The 19975-nt window shown below is 41.6% G+C and overlaps 1 protein-coding gene across 1 annotated transcript in view; it reads left to right on the top strand.

Moving 5' to 3' along the window:
- The window catches only part of LOC126475073 (BAI1-associated protein 3), a 715757-nt gene that overhangs the window by 571389 nt on the left and 124393 nt on the right, over positions 1 to 19975 (top strand). The window contains exon 19 of the mRNA XM_050102632.1: positions 318 to 419. Coding sequence (XP_049958589.1) covers positions 318 to 419 — 102 coding nt within the window. The remainder of the gene's footprint in view (positions 1 to 317; positions 420 to 19975) is intronic.

Below are 19975 nucleotides of genomic sequence, written 5' to 3'. Positions count from 1 at the left end.
TTTCACAAATGCTTAACTATTCCATAGGTACCTAATAAATTGTAATATCCACTCAAAAAATTACTCATGGAATGCATGGAATGGAAGAAGGAAAAAGAAAATGAAAGAGAGACATGCTATATTTTTCCTCATGTTGTGATTAATGTGTTTGAGCTCCAACAAGATTGAGATGTTGCCTGCTTATGTTCATATAGCCATTGCTGAATTATTAGAAAAAATGTCTTTTCCTTTGTGATTTTAAGTGTTGATTTTTATTTTATTAATTTTTGTGTGGTCTCCATTTTAAGACTAAAAACTAAATATTTTCACTATTTCAGTGTATCTGTGGTGCAGCCGTGTATTATGCTGATCTCACCCATCAAAAACTTCAAGATACAGGATATTATGAGGACAATGCTCCCTTCAAGATAAGTGATGAGGTAACTACCACCTGAAACAATCTTGCTGTGGTAATGTTTTCGTCGCTAAAGGATTACCCTGTTAAAAATACAGAAAAATATGGTTAAAATTTATGAGGCATGTATTGGTCACCTAAACAGTTAGGTTAACACATAGTTATTACCTGGTTAGATTTAAAGTGAATGATTTGCCATGACAGCCACATAGAGAATGCAGTAGGAATACAGTTGAGTGTGGAACATCTACACAACATAGCCTACGTATTGGGAATGTAAGCACTGAATATGATTTTTTGCCTCAGTATACAATATTATAGTTTGCAAATGGTTAAGCTTTTGCAAAGTTTGTTGTTACATTGTATGAAGCTGCCCAGAAAAAAAAGAACTGAAGTTTATTTTTATATGTTACCTTGCGACGGTCTAGTATCATTGTGTCTTTTGTTTTGAGATCAAATTTAACAGTGCAGTGCCCCTGTATTTTATTCAGAAATTTGATTTCTGATATTGATTTTAATTTGAAAACCCACTCCTTCTCCTCAGCAACTCCAAATTCCAATAAATATTTAATATTCCAATTTTTTTTTTTCAATTGGTAATAAATTTCACCAACATTAACATGAATGTCACCTTCATTAGACATAGCAACAGTTATAAGAAGTACTCAAGTTGAGCTTGTTGGGTTGCTGTACAAATACATACAAACTCTGCAAACCACTGTGAAGTGCATTGTAGAGGGTAGTTGGCATGCCACCACATGTTAGAATTTCTTCCTCTTCCATTCACATTTGTAGTGCAGAAGAAATGGCTGCTAAAATGCCCCTGCTCTTGCTGTAATTAGCCTAACCTTGTCTTAGCAGTCCCTGCAGGAGTGATACTTGGAGGGATGAGGAATATCTCTAGATTGTTCACTTAATACTGTTTCTTGAAAGTCTGGAAAAGTACCTTCAAAGCATAATTGGCATCTGTTTTCAAATCTCTGCTGATTTAGGTTTTTCAACATTTCTGTGATCATTCGTGCAGCCCTTCTTCATATTCATTTAACATGCTGTGTTAGTCCTGTTTTGTATGAACCCTGCACACTTGAGCTGTATTTTAAGATTGGTAGTGTGTGTGTGTGTGTGTGTGTATGTGTGTGTGTGTGTGTGTGTGTGTGTGTGTGTGTGTGTCAGTTTCAGTTGTGACACATTGAAATTTTAGGCCATTTTATGTTTCTCAACATTTAAAACGAAGTTCCAATCTTTGCACCTCATTGAAATCTTAATATCTGATGATATTTGTGCAGTTTTTTTTTCGGATAGTACTTCATTTAAGATAACTGCATCATCTGCAAGAAATCTGAAGTTACTATTAATACTGTCTACCAAGTCATCAACATACAACATCAACAATAAGATTCTGAACATATTTTCATGGGGTTTGCCTTTAAGTTACCTGTATTTCTGTTGGTGGTTCTCCATTCAATGCAATATCATCCTCCCTACCAAGAAATCTTCAATCAATCACAAATTTTGTTTGATAACTCATATAATCATATGTTTGTTGCTAATCATAGATGTGGCACCAAGTCAAAATCTTTGGAAGTCAGAAAATTCTGATTCCATTTGATTACCTTGACCCATGGGATTTCAGAATGATGGGTGTGAGTAACACAAGGTGGATTTTACACAATCAGTATTTTCAGAAACTCATGATGTGGAAAATGTGATTCTGTTCAAGATACCTCATTATGTTTGAGCTCGTATTTTACAACAAAAAGTAAAAATAGGTCTCAGTCTCATTGTATACATATTTTTTATTATTATGTGGTTGGCAAAAGCATGATTTATTAATGAGAACTTCTAATCAAGTCTACTCAACATTTATCTGAGCTAATTTTAAAATATTATTCGAACAAGGCTGCATTTGATAGAAATTATATGAAAACTTTGCTTTTTATTTTTACATTTGAATTATTATTTTTCCATTAGTTAGAACAGAACACATGTATAATTTTTTTACTGGTAGTCACATGTGGTTTGTCAGCTTTATTCTGGTCTGAGACAGCTACTTAAGAATATGTGGTAAGAAATAGTGGCTGTATGGTGAAACAAGATGGTTTCTCCATTATACTAGCAGACACTGACTTTTTGTGTGAAATTTTACTATATAAAACTGCTTATTGTGTGAAACACTAAATTATCTGTTTGCAAAATTTGTTTTTTGAAAGGTTGATTCATTTGATAAGAGCCAAAATCTTGATACAGAAAAATCTGTGGAAGAGGTTAATGTTTTTATACACTTGTTTCTAGTTTAAGTTCAGACATTCCAGAGAGACAACAACCCCATAAAGACTCCAGCTTAAATCAGTAATAAAATTTTATAGCACCAAGGCAGCACTACAAGTGTTAAGGAACAGAGAGTTGGACTCTGACACAAAAACAGTAACAAAGAATCCCAGGAGCAGAAATGAGATGTTTGTGTTTGGCATTAGTTTACATAAGAGCTGATCACATCCAAAATGCAGATATAAGACTCAAGTTAAAGAGACTATTCCAACACATAGAACAACATGTGAAAAAAAGGTGCTACCATACTGAAAGAATGACCAATAATATGTACAGGGTGGTCCATTGATAATGACCAGGCCAAATATCTCACGAAATAAGCATCAAATGAAAAACTACAAAGAACGAAACTCCTCTAGCTTTAAGGGGGAAACCAGATGGTGCTATGGTTGGCCCACTAGATGGCACTGCCGTAGGTCAAATGGATGTCAACTGTGTTTTTTTAAACAGGAAATTTTTTATTACATATTCATGTAGTATGTAAAGAAATATGAATGTTTCAGTTGGACCACTTTTTTCACTTTGTGATAGATGGTGCTGTAATAGTCACAAACGTGTAACTGCGTGGTATCATGTACCATTATGCCAGTGTGGATGGTATTTGCTTCGTGATACATTACCCGTGTTAAAATGGGCCGTTTATCAATTGCGGAAAAGGTCGATATTGTGTTGATGTATATTGCTATTGTGATCAAAATGCCCAACTGGTGTTTGCTATGTATGCTGTACGGTATCCTGGACATCATCATCCAAGTGTCTGGACCGTTCGCTGTACAGTTTTGTTATTTAAGGAAACAGGAAGTGTTCAGCCACATGTGAAATGTCAACCACGACCTGCAACAAATGACGATGCCCAAGTAGGTGTTTTAGCTGCCGTCACAGCTAATCCACACATCAGTAGCAGACAAATTGTGTGACAATCTGGAATCTCAAAAATGTCAGTGTCCACTCTATCAGATGTCATAGACATCAAATTTAAACTCAAAATGAAGCCTTCCCCTTATATCTACCTTAGCATCAGGTGGAATCCTACAAATGACATCTTTCTCAAAATCTGACACATTGGGAACATTAGCTCACAGAAAAAAACTTCATCTGATTCCACTTTGGAATGCCATTTCCTCATAAGTGTAATTTCTTCATCAGTGATAACATGCCCAACACTATTTTACACTTTTCTTTGAAGGAAACTTCACTAAAACCTGTTTCCCATGGAGCTGATGTGTCAAAGAATAGGGAAGGCGCTGTTCAAAGTCACCCCTTGAAAGACAAGTCTTCATATTTTATTTTTTTACATCACCAGAGAATAATTTTCTGTAAATGTTCATTCAAGTGTTAACCTTACCCATAAAACTCATTTCAAATTCTAAACTCAAAAATGCTTCTAATAATAGGCAAGTGTTTTTGTGGTTGTGAAGGACCTTACATTTCCAGAAAATTATTTTGTTTTCTGGTGTTGGTATAAAATGTTATTTCATATCACTGTCGTATCATCTGAAAGTATCAATTATTGACAATATTTAATGACACTGTTCTCAGTTCCATATTTACACACTAGGATGCAGAATTTGTTTTAAAAAGACACTAAATTGCTGTTTAAAGTTGCCTCGCTGTTCAAAGTCACCCAATTTACAGTATTTATTTGGCTCTAATCGAAAACATGTTAGCAAAGCCAGCCCTTAATTATTTCCAAAGTAATTTCCAGATTCATCAAAAGTATTGTTTGCATAACCATATTTGTTTATTTCATGATTTAAACAAATAATACGGCTTAACCCTTGTAGTAGAAGAAACTGTTAAAAGGATGCAAATTTTTGATGTATGCAATTAACTGAAGGAGTTAAGTTTTAATTGTAATTTCTGTAAATTAAACGCTCCCAGGAGCGCAGCATTCATTTGCTGAGTACGAGCTTGGTGACCCCGGGGTCCTGAGCTGGGGACTGATCAGTGCCACCAGTCTCCAGTCACCGTAACCCCCAGACATACTTCAGCAACCACTGTATGGCATGGCGGTGGAATGTTGTGTGCTGCGGGGAATGGTGATCTTGGCTTGACGGCCTGGATTGCGAGGAAGGCCAACCTCTGTAAGAACCCCTCAATCTTATGGTGTGCTGCATGCCTATAAGATGCATGGATGTTGGGGTTTAACAGCCACAAGCGGGCAACCTCTGGGGCACCTGCCCCACCCCAGTTGTATAAGGTTTACTGAGGTATGAAGGGCTCTGTCTGAGCGGACCTTTAGTTCCCTAGCTGCTTGTGGGGCCCCAATGGACCCTTTGACCTCTACGTTTCCCCCTACCAGTGAATTGGGTGGGCCACTGGTAGGAAAACACACCCCATCGAAAAAGCGGCTTCGTGCTGCGAGTCCTCCAGCACCTCGTGTTACTAGAGATTTATCAGACTGTCATAACAGAGCACATGCTGATAACCAGAATGTGTTTTTGATTGTCAAACAGAAGGAGGGTAGCTTTGAGAGGGTTTCCCCCTTTTATATCCACAAGGGTCTTGAGGGAATTGCAGGAACAGTGAAATCTGTTAAGTGACTGCATAATGTGACTCTGTTAGTTGAGACTTCTAGTTCCTGTCAAGTCGCTTCTCTTCGGAAAGCAGCCTGTCTCAGAGAGTATGCTATCGAGACCGAGCTCCACTCCACTTTCAACTATAGTAAGGGTGTTGTGACATGTAGGGACTTGGTGGATATCCCCACAGACGAGTTGAAATCTGAGTGGGCTGCCGAAGGTATTGTTGATGTGCAGCATATTATGAAACGAGTCGATGGGGACCTAGTCAAATCTGGCTCGTTTGTTCTCACGTTCAGTTGCCCGAGACTCCCAGAGCATGTTAAAGCGGGTGTCTTACTTTTGCCAGTACAGCCATATTTCCCCAACCCAATGCACTGTTTTAAATGTCAGCACTTTGGGCATACTACGTTTGGGTGCAATGGGATAGCCACTTGTGGTAAATGTGGTCAGCCTGCCCATGAAGGAGCCGATTGTTCATCACTTGTGAAGTGCATGAATTGCTCTGGGAGTCACCCTGTCTGGAGCCGGGTCTGCCCCATCTATCGCGAGGAACAGAAGATACAGGAGATCAAAACATCTAAGCGCATCCCCTATGGTGAGGCCAAGAAGCTCTTTAAGGCCATGCAGCCTCTTGTGTTTACAACATCTTTTGCTTCCGCTCTGAAGAAACTGGTACAGTTGGCTACTGTTGCTACGCAAATGGGGGTTGCTAGTGTCAGCACTAATACCTGCATTTGCCAGTGCACTTGTGCTGCTGCGGTTGTTTTGAAACCTGCAGCACTCCCCACAACGTCGGACAAGGCTGTGGTTGCTGACATTGGGGTACTTCCTGCCCCTCCCCATATGGCGCCTTCTGCCCAGGCGAGTAAAGCTCCAACTGTTGACAAGGTTCTGCATTCTAAGCCCCCCAAGACGAAGACTCCGAAGGTGAAGGTTTTGCCACCTGAGGCAACTAGTCAGGGTTGGTCTGATGACGAGGCCACTGTACTGTCTGACATCTTCCTTGGGTCGTCATCGGAACTGATGGACATTGATGTTGACCGAGGGTGATCTTCTCACCCCAGGAATAAATCTCTGGCCAGTACGGGCTCTCCTCCAAAACACAGAGGCAGGGTGGAAGTTCAGCCACCCTGATCACTGGCTCTCATATTACAGTGGAACCTGAATGGGTTCAGGACGCATGTGGCTGAATTACAACTCCTTGTACGAGAGTGCCCCTTGTGCTTATGTCTCCAAGAGACACATTTTCGGGCCACTGATGCTCCTTCTTTACGGGGCTATACCATATATTGAAAAGATGATCTGATGGGGGAAAGGGCAAAGGGTGGTGTTGAGATTTTTGTCCGTGACATGCACCAGTCATCTGAGCTCCCTCTCGTTACGGACTTGCAAGCAGTTGCAGTTGACCTTCTTGTGGGGCGGAGGCTCACAGTCTGTTCCATTTACTTACCACCTCAGGATGCAATAGACTCTGAGGCTCTCACAGACCTTATTAGCCAACTCCTCCACCCATTTCTCCTTCTGGGGGACTCCAATGCTCATAATGTTTTATGGGGCTCTACGACTACTTGCCCTAGGGGTCGCGTTCTGGAAAGCTTCATGATGTCCAAAGAACTGTGCATCCTCAACTCTGATGCTCCCACTCATTTCTGTACTGCTTCTGGGTCGTCATCAGCTATTCACCTTTCCTTTTGCTCTCCAGCACTCACGGATTCTGCTCTGTGGGAGGCTGCTGCTGACCTCCATTCTAGTGACCACTTCCCCCTTGGATTCGCCTCCTGGATGAGGCTGTGGCATTCTCAGTGCCGCCCCGCTTGCATGTCTGCAGAGCTGACTAGACACTTTTCAGCTGTCTGGCTGTTTTGGAACACCGTGTCAGCGTCCACGAATGGGTCAACCATGTTACATCCATGATCTCCCATGCTGCTGAATTGTCAATCCCATGGTCCTCCGGTCATCCCAAGAGGCATCCTGTCCCTTAGTGGACCACTGAGTGCCACTCAGCCATCCGAGCCCGCCGTAGAGCTCTGCGCCGCTTCAAGTGCCGTCCCTCAGCTGACAATCTTGCAGCCTTTCAGGTGGCAAGGGCCGTGACACCACGGGTGATTAAAGAGAGCAAACAACAGTCATGGCACTCGTTCTTGAACTCCATCTCCCGCTCCACTAGTTCTATGAAAGTATGGGAAGCCATCAGGAGGATTTCCAGGAAACGCAGCCAACTATCTGTCACGGCATTGCTGCATCAGGAATGTCTCTTCACGGCACCGAGAGTCATTGCCCAGACACTGGCCATGCATTTTGCGGAATCTACCGCCACTATTAACTGTAATCCAGATTTCTGCCACTACCGCACTGCCATCGAGAGGGGTCACTTGTACTTCTGGTCTACAAATTCTGAACCCTACAACTGCCCCTTCACAATGTGGGAACTGGATTTGGCTCTGTCTGTGGCTCATGATACTGCACCCAGTCCTGATCAAATCCGGTACAGCATGCTGCAGCACTTGTTGTTGCCATCCAAGGAAGTTCTCCTGAATTGTTTTAATATGATATGGTTATCCGGCACGCTCCCTGACTCATGGAGGGAGGCAATTTTGATTCCCCTCGTCAAACTGGAGAAGGACTGAATGCATCCCAGTAATTATCAGAGTATTGCTTTGATGAGCTGTGTCGGGAAGACGTTGGAACGCATGGTCAACCGTCGCCTGGTTTGGCTGCTCGAGACCAGGCAGCTCCTTAGCCACTCTCAGTGTGGCTTTCGGAGATGTCGTTCAACTATAGACAACTTGACCCTGCTTGAGGCGGCCATCCAGCAGGCTTTCCTACGTAACCAGCATTGTCTAGGTGTATTCTTTGACATTAATAAGGCGTATGACACTACTTGGCACCACCTTATCCTCAATCACATCCATCAGTGGGTCTTTCGTGGCCATCTCCCCATCTTCATTTGGTCCTTTCTTTCCCACTGCCTCTTTCGATATCGGGTTGGTAATGTGCTATCTGATTTGTACTTGCAGGAGAATGGTGTTCCTCAGGGAAGCGTTTTAAGTGTCATCCTCTTTTCCGTCACCATTAACAGTATCACGTCCACTATCCGGAGTCCTAATTGCGTCTGAGGAACACCATTCTTCCTTTTAGCGACACTGTGATGTTCCTGGGCCTCACTTTTGATTCCAAGTTGTCCTGGTTGCCACACCTTAAAGACCTCAAGGTACGGGCCCTGAAGGCACTGAATATTTTGAAGTATCTGAGCCATCAGTCCTGGGGAGCAGATCGGGCGTGTCTGCTGCAGTCTTATAGGGCTTTCGTCCGATAGCGTCTTGACTATGGATGCACTGTGTAAGGGTCAGTGAGGCCTTCGTATCTGAAGATTCTTGACACAGTACACCATGAGGGTATCAGGCTGGCCACTGGTGCCTTCCGTACCAGTCCCATCCCCAGCCTGTGTGCTGAGGCAGGGGAACTGCCCCTCGCCATCTGGCGGAAACTCCTCATGGTGCAACGGGTGTGTCAATTCCTTGCCTGTCCTACCTCCCCTGCATACCCTACTGTTGCCCAACCACCTATGGAACATCTCTTTTCCAGTCGTCCCAGGGCAAAGAGACCATTTGGAATTCGTGCCAAGCATTTGCTTGAGTCCCTTAGTGTGGAGCGTGTGGCACCCCAACTCCAGGGTTTTACCCGCCTACCTCCCTGGTTGCTCCAGAGGCCCAGTGTCCTTTTAGACTTGTCAGAGTACTGGAGGAGCTGCACTCCTGCATTTGTTTTTACCTCCTTGTTTTACGATATTTTAAACCAGCATCCCAACCATGTACCAGTATTTACGGATGGATCTAAACAGGGGGACTCTGTTGGTTGTGCTGTTGTTTTCCCTGATCGAGTTGTCAAGTTACGGCTTCCTGCAGCGTTTACCATCTTTGATGCTTAATTGTTTGCGATCTTGCGGGCATTGGAGCAGATGAGATGTGTTCCCAGTCTTAAGTTTCTCATCTGTTCCGACTCCCTGAGTGCCCTTCAAACCATGCAACACTTGTACCCAGCGGATACAGTCGTTCAGAACATCCATGATGCCCTACTCCACCTGCAATGGCAGGGGAAGGAGGTTTCTTTCTGCTGGGTCCTGGGGCACATGGATATTAAGGGAAACGAGCTGGCAGATGTGGCTGCCAAAGATCCATGTTCCCTCCCTCACATTGTTGAATGTTTGAATGTGCCGTCCCCCTCCATGCTGTTACCTCCCTTTTGCATTTTTGTGCTATGCGTCAATGGGAAGAGGAGTGGCTGGCAGTCGGTGAAAACAAGCTGTGTCTGGTCAAGGCCACCATGCAGCCATGGCGTACATCCTACCAGTCCTGCAGGTGGGATGAGGTTCTCCTCACTCGCCTCGACATTGGGCACAGTCCCTTAAAGCATGGTTTTTTACTCCGGCGGGATGACCACCCCAATCTGCAGTGCTTGTGGCGTCCAGATTACTGTCCACCACATTTTATTTGACTGTCTTTTATTCTCTGACCAGAGGGCGGTGGTTTCCTTGCCACCAGATTTGCCCTCTATTTTGCAAGACGATGCAATGACTGTGGTTAAGGTCTTTGTCCTGTCCAATTTGTTGCCTCCGATTTTAGGGAGAGGATTTTAATGTGCTGCTGGGTGACTGGCTCACCCAGGTTTTAGGTAAGAGGTCCGCCAGTCACAATTACCTACTTGTTTCACTTCGATTTCTGTTCTCTTTTCCTTGTGTTTTCTTTCCTTTTTTAGTGCGTTTCTCCCCTCTTGTTTTGCCTGTGTATGTGAGGTTTTGGAACTGCGTCAAGTCTGTGTCTTTTAGCCGTTCTCATTGTTCGCTGTCCGTCTTCGTCCCTTCACCGCATGTGTCCCTGTTTCTATGCGTTTGGGCGCTGATGACCACGCTGTTTAGCTCCCAAAAACCTCAAACCACACACACACACACACACACACACACACACACACACACACACACGTAAATTAAACATTGAACAATGTGTAGTTTCAGTGCCTATTATTGTGATGATATATAAGGGCCCAATTTTTGGTCCCAAGACAGTCAGTCCACGGCCAAGTTTTAGACAAGAAACCTATGTTGATTAGATCAACAACAATGCATCAACTTAACTGTGAAATAAGTGTAACACAATTAGGCCATGTGTTAAAACAATGACAGTGTATGTTCCATATGCACCTTTTATTCTTCAAGATCTGTGGACTGTATGGTTAGGTTTTTACTGCTCGTAGATGTTCAACAGTAAACTATTGTAGCAGTATGTTGATGTTTGCCTGTTTTCTAGTGATGAGATAAAATATACTTAAGGGAGACGAAAATTTAGTTGTGATGGGGGACTGTAATTTAATAATAGAGAAAGAAAGAACAGGAAAAATAGAAGGAGACTGAGAAAGGAATGAAAGAGGAAGTCCACTGATAGAATTTTTCACAGAACATAATTTAATCATCAGTAGCACTATGTTCAAGAATGCAGGAAGGTTGTATATGTGGAAGAGGCCAGGAGATTCTGGAAGATTTTGGATAGATTATACAATGGTTAAGAGAGAGATTTTGAAACCATATATAAGATATTTCCAGAGGAAGATGTGTACTCAGATCTAAATTTATGTTTTATGTATTGTGCATTAAACCTGAACAAATTTCAAAAAGGTTACAAACTAAAGAGATATATTCTCAAAAAAATTAAGTGACCACAGGTTGTTGAGAGGTAGAGGGGGAGCATTAGGCAGTGCTTACCTGAAATAAGGTAGAGGAATGCAATAGAAGATGAATGAGTAGAACTATTCCACTCCGTGTGCAAGAAATATGAGAGAGGGAAAATACTCTCAGACTTCAAGTATAATATAATAATTCCAACTTCAAAGAAATCAGGTGCTGACAGGTATGAATACTAACAAACTGTCAGTTTAATAAGTCATAGTTGCAAAATAATGGCATGAGTTATTTACAGAAGAATTGAAAAACTGGTTGAAGCTGCCATTGAAATCAGTCTGTGTTTGGAAGAAATGGAGGAACATGTGTAGGTCAAAGAAAGGCAAACCTACATTTTTAATGTATGTAGATTTAGAGAAAGTTATTATATTGTTGACTGGATTACATTCTATGAAATTTTGAAGGTAGCACTGATAAAATACAGATTTTGAAAGATTATTTGCAACTTGTACAGAAGCAAGACTGCAGTTTTAACTGCTGGAGGACATGAAAGGGGAGACGTGAATAAGAAGGGAGTGAGTCAGGGTTGTAGACTATCCCTGGTGTCATTCAGTCTGTACTTTTGAAATGTAGAGCTAAAGAAAAATGCTGAATATTATATGGATAGAAATTTGTGGTGCAACTGGATTAAAATAAGAGATCAGTTGATAGGACACACTGTGCGAGTCAAGGACTGATCAATTTAGTATCAGAGGGAAATGTGGAGAGGGGAGGGGGGTTGGTAAAAATTGCAGAGGGAGAGCAAGAAATGAATACAGTATGCAGGTTCAAATGGATGTAAATTGCTGTGGTTATTTAGAAAAGAAGAGGCTTGCACAGTGTAGACTAGAGTGAAAAGCTGCATCAAACCAGTCTGCAGATTGAAGACTACAATAATAACTAATAAATGTAGGGTAGAAGACCACACAATAGGTGCAAAGACCAATTTCAAGATCCTTGAAGACAGAACAGTCTTAACTAGACTGATCCTTGTCATTGTTATTGTTGTTGTTTGTTTATGGTGATTAAAAAATTTATTGTGTTATATGAATAAACTTGTCCTTCTTTAGCAAAAGATTGTTTTGGCAATCATATTCTGTTTTAAAATTTTAAGTAATGCAAAAACATCAGCACATCTGATAGTGTTATTAAGTGCAAACTCAGCATCCACTAATTCCTCTCCAGTTGATCCATGTTGTTGCTTAGAATTTAATTTTTTATTTGACTTTCCATTAATGGATTTTCCTACAGAACAAAATTGGTGATTTCTAGAATATTCCTGGGGGATGGGTCCTTTTAAGCAATCTACATTCTACCAAGGAACATACAAATTTTTATTTAAGTCTAACAGTGAAAAATCCAGGATGGAATGTAACAATACTATGAAAAAGAAAGTTGCTACTCACCATATAGTGGAGATGCTGAGTTTCAGATAGGCACAGCAAAAATACTGTCACAAATGAAGCTTTCAGCCAGTAAGGCCTTTGTCACAACACACACACATGACTGGATCTCCACTACATGGTGAGTAGCAGCTTGCCTTTTCATAATATTATTGTATATAAATCTAGTTTGGGATTTGTAAAACTTACAGTTCAATGTGGGAGGACACACTGTTGTTTTTATGCATTACCATCTGTCTTTTACTCTTAGAATCTAAATGGAAATCAATAAAAGATTTTTAAAAAAGAGTCCATATTTGGTATTGTCACTTTCCATGCACAAACTAAACTATTTTCCCTCTTCAGGCATGACCTATGTTTACATATTTCTCTGTCACTAACTAAAAATTCTCAAAGTGATACAATAAAATAGTCAGTAGCTTCTTGCTATTTCCTTTTTAGGTGAGTTCAGTGAGTCCTCACAACAGGTGGGTTGCTCTCACCCTGGGGTCTGTGTGGACTGTCCTTCCTATTTAACTTCCCAACATGCACTTCTCTCCTTCCTGAGGACAGAAGCTAGTTCCACAAGCTAGGGTAGTGTACTTTACCATGTCTGTTGTCAGTTCCTACTTTACCATGTCTGTTGTCAGTTCCATGAAGGGAAATACTCTCCAGCAGTTCTGATTCATAATTTATCCCAATCATCTCTCTTTTTCTTTTCATCTTCTTCACAACTGCACTGCATACACTCAAGGTACATCATGTACTAGAAAAAAATTGTCATGTGTCTTCTCTATTCATTTTATACAAATAATACTGCTTTTAGATAACACATAATCCAACAGTAATCATGTCTTTTCTTCCTTCCTTCTGTCAACCCATTTCTTTTCTTGCAGTATATTGAGAGCAAACCTTTACCTATTAGAGCTAGCTTTACTAAGCTTGGTTTACTCATTGAGGCTCCTCTTGGAAAATCTAGAAGACAATTTCATCCATAAAATTACAACTTCAAATGATAATTTTTCTCTTGTTTTGGATCAATAATTTTCAAATTGACACAATTTTGGATCGCTTAACTGAGTGCAACAACAATTACTCACTACTCTGCCCATGTGTATCTCATTGACATAGCACAGAAAGAGGTCATTTACACTTCTCAAAGAAATCTTTTTCATAAATTAATAACTTTAGCTATCCTCAATGTGGTATTTCTCTCCATTTATATTCTGGTTTTGTGCAACTTTCTTCTTTTACCCACACTTCCCCCTCTTTCTTCCAGAATTGTACATTTAGCGCTCATGCACAACTTCACAATTCTTCTTCTTAACATTCCCCTCTGATGACTGTAGACTGAAGTTCTGGGTTAATAGACACCACTGTGAAGAGTCCATTATGATTGTGTAAAATCTTACTTCAGTCTGGAGTCTGGCTGCAGCGGCCAGAGACTGTGGTCGTGTGTGTGTGTGTGTGTGTGTGTGTGTGTGTGTGTGTGTGTGTGTGTGTGTGTGTGTGTGTGTGTGTGTGTGTGTGTGTGTGTGTGTGTGCACGCATGTTGTCTAATTTTGACAAAGGCCTTGTTGGCTGAAAGCTAATTGTGTGATAATCTTTTTGTTGTGCCTTTTTGTGACGCAAGATCTTAGCTGTATGGTGAGTGCAACTATCCTTTTCATTATACAGTAACTTCAGTCTTCAGTTTTCTAGATCAAATTAACAACACCATGTGTCTGTATTTCATTATGGAATCTGATTCTTCATTCTGATTTGAATCTGGTACTTTGCTCCTTCCTCTTGCTGTCTTCAATAGCCAGTAAGATTGTTCAATTAGCAGTAATTTCCACCACCATTTCACAACTGTCATGCTTATTAAGCATAACAGCAGATACAAGAGGTATACAACTGAGCATTCTCAAGCTCTTATCAACTTAAGAACTTCAATGTAACTGAACAAGTACCTTTTTTTCAATAATTTCAATACATCTATATCAATATTTGTACTCTGCAAACCACTGTGAAGTGCATGGTAGAAAGTACTTCCCATTGCACTGGTTATCACAGCTTCTTCCTGTTCCATTCATGTATGGATTGTGGTAAGAATGATAGTTTAAATGGCTCTGTTCTTGCTGTAATTAGTCTAATTTGTGTCAAAATTCTCAGAGGAACATCTTCATGGCGAAATAAACCCTTGACCATTCATGTTGCCTTGTCTGGTCTGCCACCTGTTTTACCTGCAACTGAGCCTGTGTGATCTTTCCATTTCATATCTGTACGAACTGTTACAGCAAGGTATCTGTATGAGTTGAGCAATACTAGTTGCAATTCATTGATGTTGTAGCTGTAGGATACTATGTTTTTCATTATCTGATGTGCATAATTTTACATTTCTGAACTTTCATTAAATGCTGCCAATTTTTGCATCACTTTGAAACCTTATTAAAATGTGAATGGATATTGGTGCAGCTTTATTCAGACAGTACTTCATTACAGATAACAGGATCCTGTGCAAAGTCATTAATATACAATATGAACAGCAAGGGCCCCAAGACACTTCCCTATGGCACATCTGGCTCTCCATCCAAGATAACATGCTCTGTCATCCCTACCAAGATATACTCCATTGAGTCAGAAATTTTGCTTGTATATAATACAATTGTATTTTCAATAATAAGGATAGATGTGGTATGGTATCAAATGCTTTTCGACAATCAAGAAATATTGCATCTACTCGACTGCCGTGATCCATGGCTTTCAGAATGTCATGTGAGAGTTGTGCTTCACACAACAGATGATTTTGGAATCCATGCTGGTTGACATAGAGGAGGTCATTTTGTCAGAGAGATCTCATTACATTTGAGCTCAGAATATGATCTCAGATTTTACAACAAGTGGATGTCAAGGATATTGGTTAAAATAGGGACTAACTTAGCCACAAATTTAGTATTAGTAGGGATTTCATTGGGCCCTAGAGCTTAGTTTGATTTTAGCAATTTCAGTGGTTTTTCAACACCACTGACACTAATATGTATATCAGTCCTCTTTGCAGTGGTACAAGAATTAAACTGCGGCACTACTACTGGATTTTCCTATGTAAAGAAACCTATTGCAGCATCACTAAACAGAGCAGTACACAGCACACATTTCTTTCCAAATGATTTTTCAAGGCTTCCACTAGCTTGGCCAGCAGTGGCTGGTAATCACATCTTGGTACCAGCTGTACCATTTTATCAGATGTGCTCTACTGGATCCACATCACTGCACAACAACTCAAGGGAAGCAATGGAACTTATAAAAAAACTTGAATCACCAACAGTATTCAAATATCACAGGCCAGAAATCAAACATGTACAATCATGTTTGTAGATAAGAATGACACTTACAACCTAGGTTCTAATTTTCTAATTATTGCCCTCTGTATATCATCCCATGTTATTCTCATTTGTGTGATGCACATTCATACTAGTTTGTGAAAAGAGTAATGATGAAATATCAGAACACTTAACTGCAAGACAACAACTGAGTGCCTGAGAGGGAGTAACTGTTCACACAGTCTTCCTTAATGCAGTAGAGTTATTTAAGCAATTTCAGGGAAGAGAGGAGAAAAAAGCTTGATCACAGCATTATTAATAAATTTTGATTATTAACTGATAGATTTCTGAAATGAGGAGACATTGAGGTTGAACATGACTTAACACAGGTTATTAATCTGTATAAAGCCATGATCCCCAGTCAGAGTGTAAAACTCAAACAATCGAAACTCCAGGTAAAAATGCCAACAATGTAGGAAAATATAGATTGCTACTTACCATAAAGAAGACATGTTAAGTTGCAGAAAGGCACAATTAAAAGAGACTTGCAGAAAGCTTTTGGCCATAGCCTTCATCAGCAAAAGAGAAACACATACCATTCATATACACCAGCAAGCACATCTCACACACACATGGCCACCATCTCTGGCATGTCAGGCCAGACTGCAACTATCACATGGGATGGAAGCAGCAATCTGGAGGGTGCAGGGAAGGAGGAGGGATAGTAGGATAGTACTGTACAGGTTGTGGGCGGGGGGGGGGGGGGGGGCGGGGGGGGGGGGGACATGCTGTCTGGTGGATCAGGGATTGGAATGCCACAAGCACAGTATCAGGAGTTTGTGGAGCAGAGCAGGAAGGTGGGGAAAAGAGGAGTAGGGAAAGATGGGTGGGTACATTGGCGGAGGGTGGTAAACAAAGAGGGTGAGAGACAAGAATGGGGAGGGAGGAGATGATAGGACAGAGGGGTGGAAGCTGTCAGGTGGAGGGTGTGGGGACAGTATGTTACCATAGGTTGAGGCCAGGATAATTATGGGAGTGCGAAATGAGGTGTAAGGATAACTCCCATTTGCTCAGTTCAGGAAAGCTGGTGGTGACTGAGAGGATTCAGATGGTTCAGTTAGTGAAGCAGCCATTGAAACCAAGCATGTAATGTTCAGCTGCATATTGTGCCACAGGGTGGTCTATTTTGCTGTTGGCCTCAATTTGGTGGTGGCTGTTCATCCTGGTGGGAAGCTGGTTGGTAGTCATATCAATATTAAAAGCTGTGCAATGATTGCAGCATAGCTGATAAATGATATGGTTGCTTTCACAGATGGCCTGGCCCTTGATGTGCTAGGATAAACCTGTGACAGGACTGGAATAAGAAGTGGTTGTTGGCCGGATTGGGGAGGTCTTGCACCTGCGTATTCCACAGGGATATGACCCTAGTGGTAAGGAGTTAGTGTTGGGAGTGACAATGGGATGGACTAGGATGTTGTAGAGGTTGGCTGGGTGACAGAACACCACTTTAGGAGGGGTGGGAAAAATCTTGGGTAGGATGATGGTACTGGGTGACAAAGGGGGCACTCCTTTGTGACTGGTTCTTGGGGGTGGGGCAAGGATTGGAGGTGTGAGGGAAAATGACATGAGATAGTGCTGCTCCAATCCCATGTGATAGTTGCATTCTGGCCTGAGCTGCCAGAGTTGGCAGTCGTGTGTGTGAGGTATGCTCACTTGTGTGTATGAATAGTGTGTGTTCCTCTTTTGCTGATGAAGGCTGTGTCTGAAAGCTTTGCATAAGTGTATTTTAATTGTGCCTGTCTGCAACTTAATCTGTCTTCTACATGGTACGTAGGATTGTACCTTTTCCTACATTATAGACAGCAAAAATCAATTTTTATGCCATAAGAGTCATCTTAATGAAGTTTCCATCACAATTCTGTTTCATAATTACTTTGCTCATAAACGTTTTTCAGTATGGTCCATCACACTTTACAACTAACGTTACCAATCAGCTACATTTCTGTATGTTAATTGTGGTAGCTAAAACTACACAACTTCAGAAATGGTCTGATTACCCATTACCATCATGACTACAAAATATGAAAAAGGTAATAATTACAAAGCAAAATATTTATTAACTAAAAGCATAGGTTGCTTACCTGCGCACAGCCTCTGATGGTGGTTGTTATAGATTTTACTGAGGTAATGTTGTCATTTGCATAACACAGGCATGAAAACATATCTTACTGTGTATATTGATTAAAGTTGCTGTGATTATAGTAAAAAATAAATGCAAAAACAGGAGTGTGTCACATCTTTTCTGTAATATAGTAGATGCAACAACAACGTTATGGAAAATAATACATAAACAATTAAGGAGCAAAATATGTGGGTAAAAGCAGAAGTGAAGATCAGATGTTTCCATTTTATGTTGTAACTTGGACACACAATGCAACCAAGAATGTTTGTAAACTTTATTAGACTGTGGCATATATGCCAATCACAGTAACATACACTCAACACAGTAAGATAATGCAAATGTGTGCAATCAGTAATAACATGATAACTGAGCACAAGCGTAGTGTGGCAGGGGTTAAATAGGCACTCAGATGTGGCAGGCTCTATCAGAAGTTCACAGTATTGCTTTTCCATAGTGCACTCTCACAGGTGACAACACACTGCTAATACCCACGGCTTTCAAGTGTGTGTGCATTATTAATTCCTCTTCCCTTGGGCAACAGCTCAGATTCACAAGATTTCCATGGCATCTACCATTGTGAGGCTTTGACTGAGATGACATGCTGATACTGAGGTGTGTGGTTGGAAGTGCTTGTGGCATGGGCACTGTTGCAGACCACCACCTCACATCGACCCATATGGTAGGATGGGTGACATTGGTTCCATGTCGACATCAGGTCCAGGGCCTAGTGATGCTGGAGACCTTTTAGTTGATGGATGAGGCAGAGGAGATGGCATGAGTATGGATGGCAGCTGCACTGGTACTGGTAGCAGTATTCGAGAAACTGTGCTAGGTACATCCACCGGTGTCAGGGGACCCCTCGTATATTGTGGCAAGGCCCCAACCACATAAGGTGACCTGTCGAGTGATGCAGACTGGTGTGCCGTAGTCAGTGTCCCAGCCAGATTGTCTGGTCATCCACATGCAGGTGCAGCTGGTTTTAATGATGTGCACAGGGGAAGATGTCACAAAGACAGTAGCTGTGGCATTGGAAGATGATAGTGGAGGCAATGACCAAATCGATGTGCCCAGACAGCCACCTCAGGCCAGAAATGGGATGATGGCTGCATGGGTCGGTGTCCCTGGCTGGGCCGCAGGGGATGCAGGAGTGTCCACGGTTGATGTCTTTGGAGCAGTTCGATGGGGCTGTTGTCGCCAAATGGTGTAAATCGATAGCAAGGCAGAAACTGATCAAAGGCAATGTGAATGGGGACTGAGTCATGTACTTTTTCACTTGCACTTTGAATGTTCTAATTAACCTTTTGGCCTCACTATTGAATTGTGGGTGGAAGGGTTGGGCAAAAATGTGGCACATCCTGCAGGCATTGCAGAAGTGGGCGAGCTTGTGCAACACAAACTGAGGGCTGCTATCAGAGACCAATGTTGCTGGAAGTCCTTCAAAGGAGAAACTTTTCGACAGGAGTGCCACTGTGGCAGAGGATCAAGTTGATGGGCAATGAACCACATATGGGAACCAAGAGAATGCATCAATTACATTAGCCAGGATGCATTAATGAAAGGGCTGGTGAAATCAATGTGGAGACAATCCCAAGTCTGCAAAGGTTGCGGCCAAGGAGACAACATTACCCACAGTGCAACTTGCTGTGGTGTACATTGAGAACATGCCGTAACCAAACAAGTGATGTTGCCATCTATACCAGGCCAAAAAACATGACAGCAAGCCAATAACTTAGAGCATGACAACCACAGTGATCAGCGTGCATCAATTGCAGGATCTGCAAATGGAGATCCAAGGGAACCACTATGTGAGGAGCTGAATAGTCCATATCAAGGAGTAGAACACCATAAATGATGGAGAAATGATGCCAAATCACATAATGGTTATGGAGTGGTCCAATGCCCTTGATGGAGGCACCTCAGGCCATACATGTTGTACACACTGTATCACATTCCATAAAATCAGATCAGTAGCACTAGCCTGCACGACCTGAGCACTAGTGATTGGAAAATCATCAAGAGTTTGTTGAGAACTGTCATCAACATGGAAACAGTAACTCCTCCCAATCAAAAACTTGGTCCGGAGTGGCCAGAAGATGGGAGAGCACGTCAGCATTCTCTTGTTTAGCCATGGGGTGGAAGTGAATGTCCTAGTTGT

Source organism: Schistocerca serialis, chromosome 4 (assembly GCF_023864345.2).
Source record: "Schistocerca serialis cubense isolate TAMUIC-IGC-003099 chromosome 4, iqSchSeri2.2, whole genome shotgun sequence".
NCBI lineage: Eukaryota > Metazoa > Arthropoda > Insecta > Orthoptera > Acrididae > Schistocerca > Schistocerca serialis.
Note: the sequence above shows the minus strand (reverse complement) of the source record. Positions and strands in the feature narration are given on the sequence as shown.